The 16,747-nt window shown below is 35.9% G+C and overlaps 1 protein-coding gene and 1 pseudogene across 1 annotated transcript; one reads left to right on the top strand and one right to left on the bottom strand.

Annotated features, from left to right (window-relative positions):
* Positions 1-3,698: 3,698 nt before the first annotated feature.
* LOC127795475 (probable xyloglucan glycosyltransferase 5) lies at positions 3,699-7,850 on the bottom strand. The gene is made up of 5 exons (XM_052327167.1): positions 6,226-7,850; positions 5,677-5,985; positions 5,285-5,575; positions 4,996-5,109; positions 3,699-4,889 (listed from the first exon to the last, which is right to left on the bottom strand). The coding sequence occupies exons 1-5, from the start codon at positions 6,946-6,948 to the stop codon at positions 4,242-4,244; spliced, it is 2,085 nt and encodes a 694-aa protein (XP_052183127.1). The 5' UTR covers positions 6,949-7,850; the 3' UTR covers positions 3,699-4,241.
* A 4,907-nt stretch (positions 7,851-12,757) lies between these two features.
* On the top strand, positions 12,758-16,747 carry LOC127795815 (uncharacterized; annotated as a pseudogene).

The following is a 16,747-nucleotide window of genomic DNA, read 5'->3' as shown; positions in this document are numbered from 1 at the left end:
TCGGCCATATGTCCCTCGTTTTAACTCCGATTCGACCCTCATTTGAACCTACGCGACCCTCTCTTTCCCCTCTACAAGATTATCAAAAAAAATCGGACTTACCTCACTTTTTTCTGACTAATTTTGGCAAACTCCGGTGAAGGATCGTAACTCCGACAAGGCTCGTTCTCCCCGGCTTATCCTTCGATTTCTTCCCGCCTTCTTGCTGAACTTCATACTCCCTCTCTAGAGCAAGCTCCTCCTCTTAGAGTGCCTCAACTCTCAAACTTGCTTGGAATGATTTGAGAACAACCCATGATGCCTATTTATAGATTTTTCTAACCAATCACATTATGCCACTTGTCACAATCTTAGCCATGGATTCTAAAGACTCAAACCTATAATTGAATGGCTTTTGAAATCCAAAGCTATAATGAATTCAACTTTGAAATCCAAGCTAATTCCCCAAAGTTCTTCCAAATGACATTTTGGCCCTTATTTCAAGTTCTCAACTTTAATATTTTACCACATAAGCTCTTAATTTTATTCTTATTTTGTTTGGATAATTCTCTAATTACAATTACACCCTCAAACATCAAATTTATCGAGATACTTAAAATCTCAAATTTAATAACTCAAAATTACTTGATATGTATGATTTTTGGGAAGCCCTTACCATCATTTGGTCTTTTCAGGCTATAACTTAGCTTAACTGAAAACCGTCTCTTATTTTATTTCTTTCAACACCATAAATATCGCCTCGAGACGCTCGTCAAATATATACCTTTGTCCTTAGGTATCTAACCTCCAAGGCACTCCCTGTAGTCGATTTGGTGACTTACTGCCATCTCAAACCCATTTTTTGGTATTTTAAACTCACTTAAAATACGTGACAACCTTACAAAAATATGGGGTATTACATTGGGCATAAGAATCGAGGTATTATGAGATACTCTTGAGGTGAGTATTCCTACCTAAAACTTGATTTATTGTGAGTGGTTTTACTATCAAAACTTGGCTTGTGTTATACAAACGGTTGCTTTCATGTAAAAGTTCCTAATTAAACTTGGTTTATTATGGGTGTTTCGACTCCAAACTTGATTTAGTTTTATGCAAATGGTTTTGTTGCATGCAATTGATTTAACCTGAAGATGGTTGCTTTCATGTGAGAGGATTGTTACAAAATATTTTATACATGTGTATTGAATTTTGTGCGTTAAATTATATACATGAAATGTTGTTATATGATGCATTGAATCATGGTATGTGACATTGGCATGTTTATGTGTTGTCCATGTGGGATGTCAACCTTGATGTAGCACTTAAGTGATAGCACTAGGGAAGCGTGCTAAGGATTAATGCATACTTGTGACGGTGCTGAGAGTGGACACCACCCTGACGGGTCCACAAATGGTGAGGCTAAAAGTGGACACCACTCCAGGTTCTTTTGAGCAATAACATTGTTTCCGAGATGGACGTGGATTCCTAAAGTTAGTGTTGATCCTCTTGTGGCCAGGGTTGGGTTCTGCTAAGTTTATGCTAATGTGTCGATGTAGGTGTATTGCCTTCAGAGAAATTGCTCTTTTCTCGTGGTATGGGTTAATCCCTGTTTGGGATTCTCTTGGGCTAGGATATGTCGGGATATGTCAATTTGTTCATGGTCTGGCATATGTTCATGAAAATATTTTTGAAATCTTCACTTAGATAATTCAGCATCTAATTTGGATTTTGTCACTAGGATATTTAACGTCCTAGGCGAGACACTAAAATATTCAAACGTTTCAGGTGAAATTAGCGATACTAAGGAAAAAGAGGTTATCAAGATGTAGTCGTTGTTTGCATAGGTGATCTTTAACATATCACTTGACTGCGTTTGAGATGTTCAATTATTACTTCTAAGAGATAACTCGCTATGTATTATGTTTTGAAGGTATGATATTATAAAATGGTATAGTTTCCATGTTATAAATGAAGCGTTTGCAGTTATATATCATTTGAGGTTTCGATCTTATTTTCGTATTTATGATGATATTACATGTCTTAACTTATTAATAATTAAGTTTGATATGTTGAGAAGGTGAAACGAGATTATTAGGGAATGATTTATGTTAATTAAAAATTAAAAAAAAGAATATCCCCGAAATCTCGAGTTAATGTCGCCCTTGAGAAAAGTGGAGTGTTACAGAAAGCCTTCACCCGCCATTCATTGAGGCCTACATTATTCTAAAAATTTTAACAGACCATTACTCATGTTAGGTTGGGTTTTTACCTAAATCAAATACTTTTGTTATAAAAAAAATTAATTGATAAATTAAAATTATAAAATCTGATAATCCAATTTCAAATTTTTGTAAAGAACTATTATAAAGTATTGAATAAATTAGGTTAAGTTTTAGTATATTTATATTACTACATTATTTCTTTTTTTTTCTTTAATAAATTTCACCTTCACTATAAAATAATCTTGTTTATAAATACTTTAATATATTTATTTATAATTTTATAAATATATTATTTAATATAAAATTATTAAAATTTAAATTATTATAATAATATAATTAAACTAAATATATTTAAAATAATTATATATATTAATTGAATCATTTAACATAATACAATATATATATATATTACAGTAAAATAATAAATTATGTTTAAGTAAAATAACATGTCCTAACAAACTCAAGTTTAGCTCATCAACCTTTTGAAGAGTTGAGCCCAAGTCGAGCTCAAACCAAACTTTAAAACTCAAGGGCTCGAGCTCAACTAGCTCGTGAATCGAGTCTAAATTCAACGAAACTCGACTCAACTCAACTCTGGTCGATTGCAACCCTCCTAATTTTGTGAGAATCATTCCTCATGCTAAGACTTGAGTTGCAGTGTGTTGCCTCCCACTTGTTAAGTGATCCTATACTATACCATTCATACATTTAATTATAACAATATTGATAATTCAGAATAACATTAACGGTGGTCACGCTTACAAGAGGGTGGCATCACAAAAAGAGGAGAAAAAAGTAATTTAAGCCAACTACTTGCTACTTGGTGTGGTGTTGTCAAGATCTTGTGGCCCTCATCCTTGGAGCATGACAAACAACATTACACGTCTACTTGAAGACCCAACAACCATTTCCTAAGCCCACCCCTACCCCTTCCATTAAACGCCACACTCGTGTCCCATGTGCCTCTGTTCTCATCTATTGAATGAAACCCTCCTCCTCCTCCGTCCTCACAGTTGGGTCCGATAAAAAAGATGTCTCCAGTGCACGAGACTGTCCACTCTGTAAAATAATCGTTTTTACATACAGTCTTATTATTATAGACACAGGCCAAAGGCCAAAGGCCACAAGGACAAGCAAACATAGAAGGCCATGACTTTCTCTGGGCCCTACCATCGTCAAACCCATAATTAGGATGGCGACACGCGAACCGAACCAAAGTAAGAATCACGTTGCAGCCCCATATGTGATTATGTCCCCGCCATATCCAAGTACTTGCAGGGTGTCAAGCACAGAAATCGCGGTTGTCGCCACTAGTGCTCATTTACCCTTGTCCATGGCTGCCGACACCTTCCAACGCCATTCAAATCAATTTACAGTAGTAAATGTATCACCACCATATCATTCTAAGAGAAGGGTTGCTTCCCAGTAAGTTCGTGGACCAAAGTCAGTGTCGAGTTAAAGAGCAACAACAATCAACATAAATGGAAGGAAGGAAGCTGAGTGAAATGTGTCTTAGTTTCAACAAATTTACAGGGTTACTACAGGTACATGTTCAGATCGATGGTTCCTTTTTTCGGGTACAACTCCAGCTAGAATACAAAGAAAATGTAGAAGAACAATTTCTTTTACATATAGAAATACAAATAGCAACAACAATTGAAGAACCAAACGGGTGGAAGAGACAGAAGAGTCGCGGTGAAGAGGTACAATGTTGTAAACCGGTCCAAGTTTAATCAACTGTGACAAGACATCAGCAAGATCAAACGCAGACAAACGGAAGAACAAAGGTTTTGGGGAGAAAAAATCTTCTCTGGGCTATTGTAATAACAAGAATATGAAGTCCTTATTTAGAATGCCAGATCCTTTAACTAGGACCCGAGGCATCAAAGGCATTGGAATGGATTGGTTGGACAAGTCTCAATAAGCATGTTGCTATCAACGTTGCAGCTGCAAACCCATAGATTGAGGAGGTTTCCTTGTTTATGTTTTTCATCTTTATTTGCATCAACAGTCTTTTCCTTCTTTTGTCCGAGTGTCAGCTCAGCTTACTTGTTCGCCGATAAGGTCAAGACCCACAAGGAGAAATGACACACCTTGAAATAGTAAGAAGTAGAAGTGCACTCCCTGAGCTGACAAAAGGCTCCTGAGTGCGGCAGTGAGCAGTAAGAAAGCCAAGGCAAGCTCTTTCTTGTATATCTTGTTCATTTTCTTCCCGGAAGCTTTAGGAATGGCTTCTTGATGTTCTATCAATTTGTTGAGATCAGACAGCCTGCTATCAGAAGTTCCCCTATAAAGCTGTGGGTGATTCATCACCTTAGATTCCCGCTCTGATGCAGCCAATAGATCAGGCTCCGATGATCGTCCTGCCTTTTTCGTGACAACCCACTCGTATGAGCTGCCCAACTGAAACAGGCCGGATACCATGGCATTGAATTTGGTCACGGACATTGTGTTCTCAAATAGAAGGTAAGGAGCAATAAATGGGAAGGATCTTGGTGCAGGAAGAATGCTTAGGAATGACATTATTACAGGGACATAACAAACAACCCAGACAGGCAGCTCGGCTTCAGGGACGAACATGGTCAAAGGAAGAATGATGCAAAACAATGTGAAAGAATAGAATGGGAGGATAAGTTTTCTCAAGAGAAAGAATAGTAGTATTAAGTTTGCCTTCTTCCAAATTGATATCTGCAATAACATGGCATCATGTCAAATCCAGAGACATCCAATCCAAGTGGGTGTTATACAAACTACAAAGAAAGGAAAGCAAGTAAGAAGGAGACACAAGACAAGCCTTCGAAGTAACGATAGCAGGAAGGCACAACCGAAAGAGTTGCATTGGACCAGAATGCCAACGATGTTGCTGTTTCTTGTAAGCTTCATAAGATTCTGGAACTTCACAGAGTACCTGAAGTTTAGTTCCACAAACAACATTACGCGTCATTCAGTACTTCCCGTACCAGAGTTACCATAAGTATTCAAACTCTCCCGGTGTCCATACAGTTATCAAGATTGCAAATGAGTAACTAAGATAGCTAAATTTGTGCTCCACTAAAAGGAAAGCAAAGATCATATAAACTTACCTTCACATCATTTAGGAAAATGAATTTCCAGCCGCAGAGATGAGCACGAACTGCTATGTCCATGTCCTCTACAGTAGTCCTCTCAAGCCAACCACCGGACTCCTCCAGTGCTTTGATTCTCCAGACGCCAGCAGTTCCATTGAAACCGAAGAAATTTAGGAAGACTCCATTTACCTGCTGCTCCACCTCAAAGTGAAAGCACAAGTTAATGTTTTGGAGGCGTGTCAATAGATTTTCATCCTTATTCACAAATGCCCACCTAGCCTGAACTAAACCCAATTCCGGATTGAGCTGCAACACAATAAACAAGTTAACTATCTAGTATAGTTTCTTACTAAAATAGTACTCTTGAGCAAGTGAGTCAACAAAAGCATCAAATGAGTTGTACCCACCCGAAAATGTGGAATCGTCTGCTTAAGGAAATCTGGATTTGGCTGGAAATCAGCATCAAAGATTGCAACAAACTCATATGCCTTCACATAATCGCAATTCATTGCTGACTTAAGGTTTCCAGCTTTGTAGCCAGTCCTAACCAATCTATGCCGATAAATAATATTGACACCTTTGTGGCTCCATTTGGAGACCTCTTCCTTGATTAAAAACTGAATGCTCTCGTCATCAGAGTCGTCAAGAACTTGAATCAACAAACGATCTTTGGGCCAATCAAGTTGGCAGACTGCTGAGATAGATTGCTCATATACCTACAAGATCAATATGCCAGAGTCATCATCTCTGTCGTCACCATCACCAATAACTTAAATGCAATTGTCATGGTTCGGCCGACAACTTTATGTTATTCCATCAGTTTTTAACTGTTATTGTTACCTCTAACTCAGAAACAAGTACTTCAAACTTGAATAGTAAGCTCAAACTAGACATCTCTATTCATGAAAAGACAACCAAGAGAGAGTGGAATCAGTTCTTAAGAGCAAGAAATTTACCTCTTTCTCATTACACATTGGAATCTGGACAAGAACCATGGGGTAGTTAAACCCCGAACCCTCCAAGTCATCGGACTTAAGGGGATCGCCTGAAATTTGTGGCTTGATCTTTTTGTACTTGATCCAGAAGCAGCCAAGGCAAAGAATCAGCCTGTCCATTGATTGAATCAGGAAAAGAACAACGCAGAAGCTAGAGAGAGCATGAATTGGAGGAGCAATGTAGCCGGCACGAAATTCCAGCCAGACAAGATACATATAGTGCAGCCATCCTTGAATCTCAGAAGTTTGCGGGATGTGCAAATTGTGGTTCTTGAAATAATGCCAACCTTTGAAATGGGCAACCAGTTCAAAGGCCAGAAATGCCAGAGCCGTCACTAAGAATGCCAAAATCACTCCAAACAACAGCCTTCCCTTGCCAGATTTCTCTCTCTCCATTGTCACTCCTTGACCAAGTAGCAACCTTTTCTTGATGGCACCGAGCAACGCCCAGAGGACGTTGCCGAGCCAAGCTAGGCAACCAACAGCTTGGTGAGCCTTGAGAAGCAAAACCCAAGTGAATTGTTTGGCATTCTTGCCCCTATCCTTGTCCACCTGCCGGAAAGCGGCATCAGGACCATCAATTTCTATCACAGAGTAATTGGGGTTCTCCATTTTAACCACCACTGGAGTTCCCTTTCTCGTGTCCTTTCCCCACCACCTGGAAAATTCCATGCTTGGAGCCATATTCCCAGTTAATCCACTTACAGGGACAATATATCAATCTATCGACAATCAGACAGAGACAGAGACGGAGAGAGACAAACAGACACACACGCAGAGACCAATTCAAGAAGCTAAAGACCCAGACATCTTTGCAACCCAGATCTCAAAATCGCATTTGAGAATACAAAAGCACCATATCTCAAAGACCTCAAACAAGAACCCAGAAATGGAAAACAAATGAAGCCTCTCTACCCACAAAGAAATGGATCTCCTGGTCCAAAATTTAAGAACCCCCACTTCAACACCTCCAGCATCCCCAGCCTAATGTAGCCCAGAAAAAGCCAGAGAGAAGAGTGGGGTTGGTGGGGGTGCCTTCTCCTAGAATCTCTCCTACACAGCTAACCCAGCATTTGAACTTACCACCAATAAGGAGAAAGGTTGTGGAACCCTAAAAATCCAAACGCGAAAAACGCATCCCTACCTCCACTTTTTAACTTTCCACAGATTACCCTAGAGGGTACGGGATACATACATACATATATATATATATAGGATAAAAACAGTCTGAAAGTAAAAAGGGTTTAATAATGATTAGCAGACTGATAATGAATGAAGCAAGAGAGTGAAACTACAAAAACCCGCTTGCAAGAAACCAGCACACCATGTCTGTCTGCTTAAAGAAAAAGCATTTTGGCGAGGAGTTGGAGAAAAGAATTGACAGCGGACGGACTTTAGCCTGAGCCAAGAAAGAATCAGAGGAGTCAATAAGCCAAACAACATCAATCAGAATGACAATAACATTAGTAATTAAAGGACCAGAACAGTCCTTAATTCAACAATATATAGTTTTACACACACACACACACTGCAGATCCCTAGATCACAACTAGACTGGTGGCTGCTCTCCGCATCATGTCTGTTAATAATGCATTATTTCCCCGGAAAAAATGCTATTTATAGGAAACTGGTTTGATAAGGAAAGAACAGGATGCTATATAATGCATCGTCCAATGAAATTTTGCTAAAACAAGGCAGTGGCTTTGATGTTCCAAACCCATGTCTCAAGCAATCCACTTCTCGAAAGAGAAAATCTACTGGCTTAGATATCCATAGGCTGGATGATGGGATTGGTGGGAGTGATCACCTTAACCAGGAGTGATCAAAAGATTTGAGTTTTAAGAGTGATCAAAAAATTTGACTTTCACCGTCAAAAAGTTTAGTGGTCAACTATTTTATTTAGATGTTTAAAATTTTCTGGAGGGGCTCTTGGACAAATTATAAATAAAATAATTTTAATATTCAGAAATTCATACGAAAAATATAAACGTTATCTATAAGAATTCTAATTTTAATAGATCTTAAAATGTTAGGATAAACGTTATTTATAAAAAAATTAATTATAATAAATTTTAAAATATTAAAATAAATATTATCTAAAATAATCCTAATATCAAGGGATTTGAGAAAATCTAATATTCCTCTACAAATAAATGAATTCTCATTCAAAAAATAATACGTCTCCAATATTTATTTCAATACAACATTTAAATCTTTAATAATTGGCTCGAATATCAAAAATTTTGTGCAGAAACCAACTTACGTCCTTAGATCATTTTTTTTCTTCCAAAGTTTAAGTAATTTGACGGTAACATTTTCAATTAATAAATTTATTATCATATTCGAACTACTGACGATACTTATAATATTTATATATTAATATATTTTATTTTACGTGGATTCAATGCACAAATATTACAAAAAATATGACCGAGTATCCAAATAATATTCTCGTGTCCAAAACACTGCTATTGATTGCTCATCAAAAGCTAATGAAATAGCAGAGTGATTTAAAAGACTATTATTATTGGATGCAGTGTGAAAAAGGGCAGAGCGTCCATCAATTTGACTAATGGAAGCGTTTGTTAGAGATGATTCCATTCTTCATCGTACTTTAATTAATAATTAATTTTCTTTTAGCCTATCTTTGATTAATAATCAATCTTTAAAGTAGGATTAATTAATGGACCATCAGATCAGATTGATTAGTTTTTCATTAAAGAAAACCCACTTAGATGGTAACGTATATATATAATCTAACCTAACAATAATAATTGGAAGCTTAGATTCTATTCTGTTCTTAAATTTTATTTTGAATATATACGTATATATATACATATACATATACATATAGAATAATAATAATAATAATCTAAGGGATCTTTGAAGCACCACAGTGAGAGCATATTCCTTGCAATTAATTTATGATGATAATAATCCCTGCCTCGTTTCAATTGACGTGGCGCACACTATTGGACAGTGTCCCTTTAACTTATCTACTTCTTAAATCGAGTGCGATTTTATTCACCCATTTAACGGAGTTAAAATAATTTTTCGTAAAAAATTAACGTCTATTTCCTCTTCTTTCTCTATTTCTTCTCTCTGCTTTCCTCTTCGTCTCCAAGTCTCCCTCTCTCCTCTCATCTCTCCCCCCTTTCCTCTTCTTTTCCAGCCAGTCTCATGTCAATGCCGTCGCCACTTCTTCTCACGCGTCGACCGCCTCGTGCTCGTTGACCGTGAGGTGGTGGCGCGAGGCAATTGTGCAGAGACGAGACGAGATGAAGCGATAGTGTAGAGGTGAGGCAGAAAACGACGAGGCGATGGTGCAAAGGCGAGGCAAGAAGTTGCAGAGGCGAGGCGGGGGCGATGCAACGGTGGTGCAAGGGAAGGCGGCGAGAAGTTCGACTACAGCAGGAACAAGGGAAAGGGAGAATGAGAGAGAGAGAGGAACGGGTGGATGAAGACCCCCCGAAATGACCTTTTTACCCCCTTAAACTAACTGGAAGTAAAATCGCACTCTCTCAGACTATGTCATAGGCACGTTATTGTGTACACCTTGAATTAATAAACTTAAGATGAAAATTGATGGAAACGAATGGAGAAATTTAGAGAAAATGTGTGACTTTTAATGTGCAAAAAGTAATTTTATATAACAGTAAGGATATATGATGTAATTAAAAAAGAAATCACCTTCCCACCGACACAGCGAAGTCACGTCATACACGAGACAGAGGGACGCGAGATGGTGGATGGCTGTTTTTTCAATCATCCATTCATTAATTAAAAGCCACGTGGGTTTTGCTTTCTTTATTATTTATTATATATAATATTATATTACTTGTATTAAATGTCACCATCCTTAAGTCAACAAAGAATGTGAGAAGACATGCTTGAAGGGACATACTCAAGTGATTAGAGCAGATATAAAAAAAAGATTTTACGTTTTCACATTTATGATACGCTAGTGTTTGAATCTTGCTTGTTACGATTTTTTGATTGACCTCTTTCATTACATATTGGGGTCGATAAATAGGAACGCTTGTAATGGAATGTTATCTAAAAAATAAAATATAAGAAGACTTATAAAATTATGATATATTATCGTTAATAATATAATATATAAAAATTGTAATGCAAAAAACCCAGATTGGGATAAAGCCATGTAGACCGAAAAGAACTAGCAGGTCATTATCTCGAGAGAGTTCAATCGTTGTTTGAGGGAATTCGTGCATTTGTTCAGGATGAGAGATCAACTACCTTGAGTTTCTCAAATAAGTAGCTGGTGGCTTAAACAAACAGCATAAAATTGAAACGAGAAAGAGATGTGATGACTACTCGAGGGAATGATTTCGCTGTTTAGGTGTGTAAAAACATCATATGAATAAGTTTTATCTTATAAAATTTCATTCTCCAAGAGAATATACTTTCTAGTGATAATATTTTGTTTCTCGAGAAAAGTGTCTTTGTCCAAAAAAAAAAAAACTTTCCCTGAGTGGTATTTCTTTCGACAAAACGTTTTCCACCCTCGGGTGTTGAGTTACAACACAAGGATAGTGTTAAATATTGTATATTTGACTCATTCCTTACTCTTTGTTTATATCTTTAGAGTTAACCTTTATAATGATGATGATAACGATAGTTATAATGAGTTGTCCGCACCCATGTCACTATAATTAAATGATTCTCCCTGGTTGTATAAGTCCACAATTAAATTGAATTGTTAGATGAATGTAAGTTAATTAGTTATGTGTTTATAAAAATTCGAACACGTGATATCAATAAGACTTGAAATATTTATCATATGATTTTTTGTGTTTTGTTTGAATTTGTTCGTTCCTTGAAGTTTACGATCCTAAATTTATAACTTAATAGACAAGAGTTGTCTTAAAATGAAGGTTTTAATTGACAAGTTGTTTAGATCTTTTCCTACTCGAATTATACTTATAGTGATAATCTTTTTAGTTTGTTTGGGAGAATGTTTCAATATTTATCTTTAGCCATAATTAGATTCATTTATCCTACAAGCAAAAGTGTATAATTGGTTATAACCGAACTGAATCAATTGAAAATCACTAATCGAATCGAATCGAGACATATAATCGAACTGAATCGATCAATTCATCTGAACTAACCGAAATTTGAATCGTTGTAACCGAACTAAAATTCTTATAAAAAAAATCGAACTGAACCTAATAAAAGAAGGTTGGGTTGTCAGTTTAGTTCGATTTTTCGGTTAATAAATACAAAAAAAAAATAAAAATCGAATAACCGAAATTATTAGAAAAAATAACTAAACCAAACCAAATCAAAGCTAATAATTGAACTAAACTAAATAACTGAAAATCTTGAGATAAAATAATCGAACTGAACTGGTACCACTAAAAAATCGAACCAAATTAGTTGATTTGGTTTGATTTATCCAAACTCTTGCTTACCATTACCTACAAGTTGTATTTATGATTTATTACAGATCTCTCAAATAATCGTATATGTTAAAACATAACTTGATCTTCATGATAATATGTTTATTAATGGATAACTACCTATTAAAATATTCTATTATATGACATAAAATTTGACATATTTAAAAACTGATTGTCGTCTATATATATATAATTTCAAGAATTATCTAACATATTTGACAAAGTAACATAATATTTTTTATATCTATTAGTAATAGTATATTTGTTATTTCAACGATGTTATTATTTATTGTAGCATTTTCATTATTATTGAAGTACGTTTAATTTTCAAATCTAAATTAGTTATCAGAACTCGACCCAACTTGGATAATTAGAAAGAAAACTCAAATATTTTTTTTTTTAACATTGAGTTGGCAGTTTCTTCTAAATATATTATTTTTTCGTGACAAATGTAGGGTAATTGAGTATATCGGAAATATTATGAGTTTATGATATTTAAAACATTGTATTGCTTTAAATTTTTCCTTATCGAGCTATTTGTCTCTTTCTATAAACATAAATCGTATAATATGATCGAACCACGTAAATTTTATATTTATTTATTATTTTTTTTCTCAACTTCACATTATTTTTTCCAACAATATTATGAAAGTAATTTCACTAAAAAATTTACCTTTTTAAGAAATCAGTTAATATTGTATCAAATATATTAAAATTAAAGTAAAATAATAAAGATCACTAGATGTTTACTTATATAATAATTAGAGGGGTGGTTTGTGCTATGCACATTTAAAAAATTAAAAATTTTAAATGAGAGTTCGTCCGGTAAGGTTTGACAGTAACAGTATAATTATTTTTTTTAGATAAAATTTTAAATAAAATAAAATATAGTGTAGTGATAAAGTCGTTTGAAAAATTATTATTTTTTGTTTTTTTTTAAGGGGCTATGATATATTTGAATGGGTTAAATTAATCGGATCTATTTGACCCGGGTCACTGGATCGAAGCCGATCCACCAACTATTTAAACCCGTTTTATTTTCCCTATATAAATACAAACACGACCCTGCCCCGCCGCCGCTCTCGTTCCCCAAAAACCCTCGAACAGGTGCCCCCTCTGAAGCTAGGGTTTCTAGACTCTCTCTCTCGCGCGCGCGCGCGCTAAACTTCGGATCGCGCTGTATGCCATGGTGATTCCCTCAACTAATGAAGGTGAAACTATTGTGGTCCATTTTAATTATTTTTATTGGTACGAATGACTATTGGTTAATCTTTGGTCTCGTGTTTCACGAATCGTATTCTTTAAACAGCCTCAAGAGGATTATATAGAGCTGCACAGTAGGAGGCGTGGCTATCGCCGTGATCACTTCGAGCGCAAACGCAATAAAGAGGGTAGGGAAGTTCACAAGCGGTCCCAAATTGCCCAGAAGGTTCTATTTCTCTTATCTGTCCTCGTACATGTATGTTTCTAATGTGTCTATTTGGGTAAAATTCTGTGCGAAGATACTAATTTTGTGGTTCAATTTGATTTGAGCAGGCTTTGGGTATCAAGGGTAAGATGTTTGCTAAGAAACGTTATGCTGAAAAGGCCCAAATGAAGAAAACGCGAGTGCCTTTCTCACATTTAAATGGCTTTTTCCAGTCTTTTTTTTGCTAAGGTTTTTGGTCCCATATGGTTTTGTTTCTCGACTAATTGAACCCTGAATTCTGATATTGGCGCGTTCGAGTCCATGATGTTGTGTGGTAACCCTTATGGTTTTCGGGAATCATAAGGGTAGGGGTGGGAACTCCAAATAGTTCTATGATATTTAATTTCAAATATGCTGGAAACTTCACAATTTCATTCGTCGTCATATTTAAGTGAAAAGATAACCATTTTATGATGCGTGCTTTGTGTTTTCTCGTCCATTCGTGCTTTTCTTTTGAAATTTGCTTGGCTATTGGTTGTTACCATTCTATGCATATATTTGTCTATATGTTTATGCATGTATATGGTGCAGTAGGAGACTGCAATTTTGGCAGAGTTATCCCAGCAGGAGATATGCCACTCCCACTCCTAACAGTACAGGAATCAAAACAGTTGATGGTTAATGAAAAATGACCATTTGTGTGATTCCATTTTTCTTTAATGAATTGAAACTGTGTTATCAATTCCCTAGTACACTGTGCCAATGCTGACGGTTTTGTGATTTTATTAATTGTTTTGCTTTATTTCTACATTTTCTTAATGTACCTGTATCAATGTCTATATGATGGGTTTTCTTTATTGATTAATTTCTGTAGTTAAAACAACAATGTACCCAGCCTTTATCCCACTTTGTGTGTTGATTAATTTCTCTAGTTTAAATTTTGGCTACATCTGGACAAATTTTGTACCACACATATAGGCTGGCTATGCATGAAGAATCATCTACCAGGCGGAAAGTTGACAGTAATGTTATGAAGGAGCTGTTCCTGCCTATTTTCTTGATTGTGAAACAACAAGAAGGGCGAAGGTGTGCTATTTTTAGCTGATATTTAGTGTATTTTACAAAGCTCTGTGCCCTATGTTGATAAGGGTAACTGTAAATTTATGGTGCCCATGGACCATTACTGATTATCAAGTAATCCTGTCTGCAGGTAAATAGACACTATAAAGCAAAAGAGAAATGAGAAAGCTGGTAAATGGGATGTTCCTTTGCCCAAGGTAGGTTCAGCTGAGTATACTTTTTTTTAAGATTATAATAAATATATTTATAAATTATATCAAAAGTTGGAAAAACCAATTTTTGTGAAGAAATCATCATCTCCTTTACAACAGCATCAACATAGTAAGCTTTAATTCCACTTTGTGGAGTTGGCTACATAGATTCTAGCTCGTAAATCAATTTACTTCTTCTTTGGTAAGTAACAATATAAAGAAATTTCCTAAAAAGAGGCAAACCATGTATAAAAGGGAAAGGAAACCAAAGAACATCCATGAATGGACAACTAAAGTTAGCTTGTGTGTAAACTACACAAAAGGAAGAATGCAGGAGCTGTGATCTTGAAACCCAAAAAAAAAAAAAAAGGAGGAAAGCATGAATAGTTCCTTCCATTCTATGAATGGAAATGTTATTTATTCGTAAAACTTCTTCTTTCTTTCATTTCAAACATGTGACGCCATACAAATAAGAATTGACATCTCCGTTTAGGACTCTAGCAACTTTGATTGAATGGCAATAATATCCAAGATCGAAGGCAGGATCACCTGTGTATACCAAATTGAGCAATCCGATTCCCATCTCCCTGACAAACTGATCAATGACCTACAAACTCTCCACTTTCCTTGCACATAATAAAACACGATTCCACCTCAATGTCTCCTTGCATGTAAAGGCCTGGTTCTCACTTTTGTTCTCACTTTTCTCAAATTGTTCTAGTATGGATCCAAGGGCTGTAGGTTAAACAAAGAAGGCCACCATGGGGAGTTTCGATCTCAATAAGGCCTTCCAGGGGAAGAAATGAATCTTAATATCTATTCCAAAAAGGTTTGTTCTTAAAGAAATTAGAAGTTTTTATTGTCCTCCATTTAAATCATCTTATAGAAAAGGATACATTCATATTTTTATTTATTGTTAATTTTTATTTTAAGTCTAACATCTCCTGGGAATCACATCTCATGCGTTCCCATTGAAAGCACATTTTCTACTGCTGGTGTCCAAACAGTGCTCTATCATAAATAACCATATTATAATGGCACCTTTTGATTTGTGCCCAATACATGTGAGAATTGTCCTATAAGTTTGATGACGGAGCTTTTGAATTATCCAGGTCAGGCCTGTGGCTGAAGATGAGATGTTTAGAGTGATCAGATCTGGTAAACAGAAAAGTAAGTATCCCATATGCTGTCTTTGTTTTTCTGATTTTGAATTATGCTGCTAAAAGGTTCTGTAGTTATATTGGTCCTCTGGTCTGTATATTTTAGGCTAATTATTTTTTGCTATTACCTGATCTCTGTCTATTGTTCTAGTTGTAGTAAACTCAAAGCCATTAGAACTTCTTGTGATTTTAAGTATTCTTTTTCCCAGAAAACTAAATGTTATAGATATGTGACTCAAGTTGGTAACTTTATGTGGGATTTCTGGCTGAAAAGGTTGGCATTGTATTTGTTTAGAATGTGGAAAGTCAGAAACTAATCAGGCTAGAATGGTTTCATGCATGTTTCTAAGATGTGGCTATCAGTGCCTTAGCTGGGAAGGTTGGAATTTGTATTTGCTCCGAGTATGGATAGTTGGAAACTGATCAGAACGGAAAGGCCTGCTGGAATGGTTTTGAGCATTCTTAAGATTAGTCTGGTGCTCTCAAATAAATTTTAGGAAGAAATGCCTGTGAACATTATATAAAACCAATTCAACTAAAAATGTAAAGCTTGTTTCTATGATTTCTCAAACAAGGTCTAGGAACTTCTGCTGAAACTAATTGAAGAATGTGATGTGGTGTCCCAATCCAAAGGTTCTGGTGGTGTCTGCTGTTCACATCCGGGTCTTGTTCTTTTTTGCAGCCAAGCAATGGAAGAGGATGGTCACAAAAGTTACATTTGTGTGGCCAGGTTTTACAAGAAAACCTCCCAAATATGAGCGCTTTATTCGTCCTACTGGTTTGCGGTTCACGAAAGCCCATGTGACGCACCCTGAACTTCAAGTGCACTTTCAATCTTGAGATCATTGGGGTAAGGAAAAATCCTAGTGGTTCGATGTACAGTTCTCTGGGTGTTATAACTGAAGGAACGATTATAGAGGTAATCTTTCTATGTTTTAGTTTTTTGGAACACAATTCTTGTGCTGTCAACCATTATTTCTAATTGGTAATATTGTCTTGTTGTCAGGGGAATGTGATAGAACTAGGTTTGGTTTGGTTAAACCGGCTGGGAAAGTTGTATGGGGTGAGATTATTAGTCTTTGCCTTTAGGCAAATTCTAAACTAAGGAAGTTGACTTCTCACTATGGGTTTCACTCTTGCAGGGAAGTATGCTTAAAAGTGACAAATAATCCAGAGAAAGATGGTTGTATAAACGGAGTTCTCCTTGTCTAAGGATTTTTT

The sequence above is a fragment of the Diospyros lotus genome, chromosome 2 (assembly GCF_014633365.1).
Source record: "Diospyros lotus cultivar Yz01 chromosome 2, ASM1463336v1, whole genome shotgun sequence".
Taxonomy (NCBI): domain Eukaryota; kingdom Viridiplantae; phylum Streptophyta; class Magnoliopsida; order Ericales; family Ebenaceae; genus Diospyros; species Diospyros lotus.
The sequence above is the reverse complement of the archived record's forward strand: the minus strand, read 5'-3'. Positions and strand labels throughout refer to the sequence as shown.

Coding starts and splice junctions, on each gene's coding strand:
- LOC127795475 (XM_052327167.1), bottom strand. CDS start 6,948: ATGGCTCCAAGCATGGAATTTTCCAGGTGGTGGGGAAAGGACACGAGA. Junction 5,576..5,676: donor AGACGATTCCACATTTTCGG/GTGGGTACAACT, acceptor ATTGTGTTGCAG/CTCAATCCGGAATTGGGTTT. Junction 4,890..4,995: donor CTGCTATCGTTACTTCGAAG/GCTTGTCTTGTG, acceptor ATGTTATTGCAG/ATATCAATTTGGAAGAAGGC.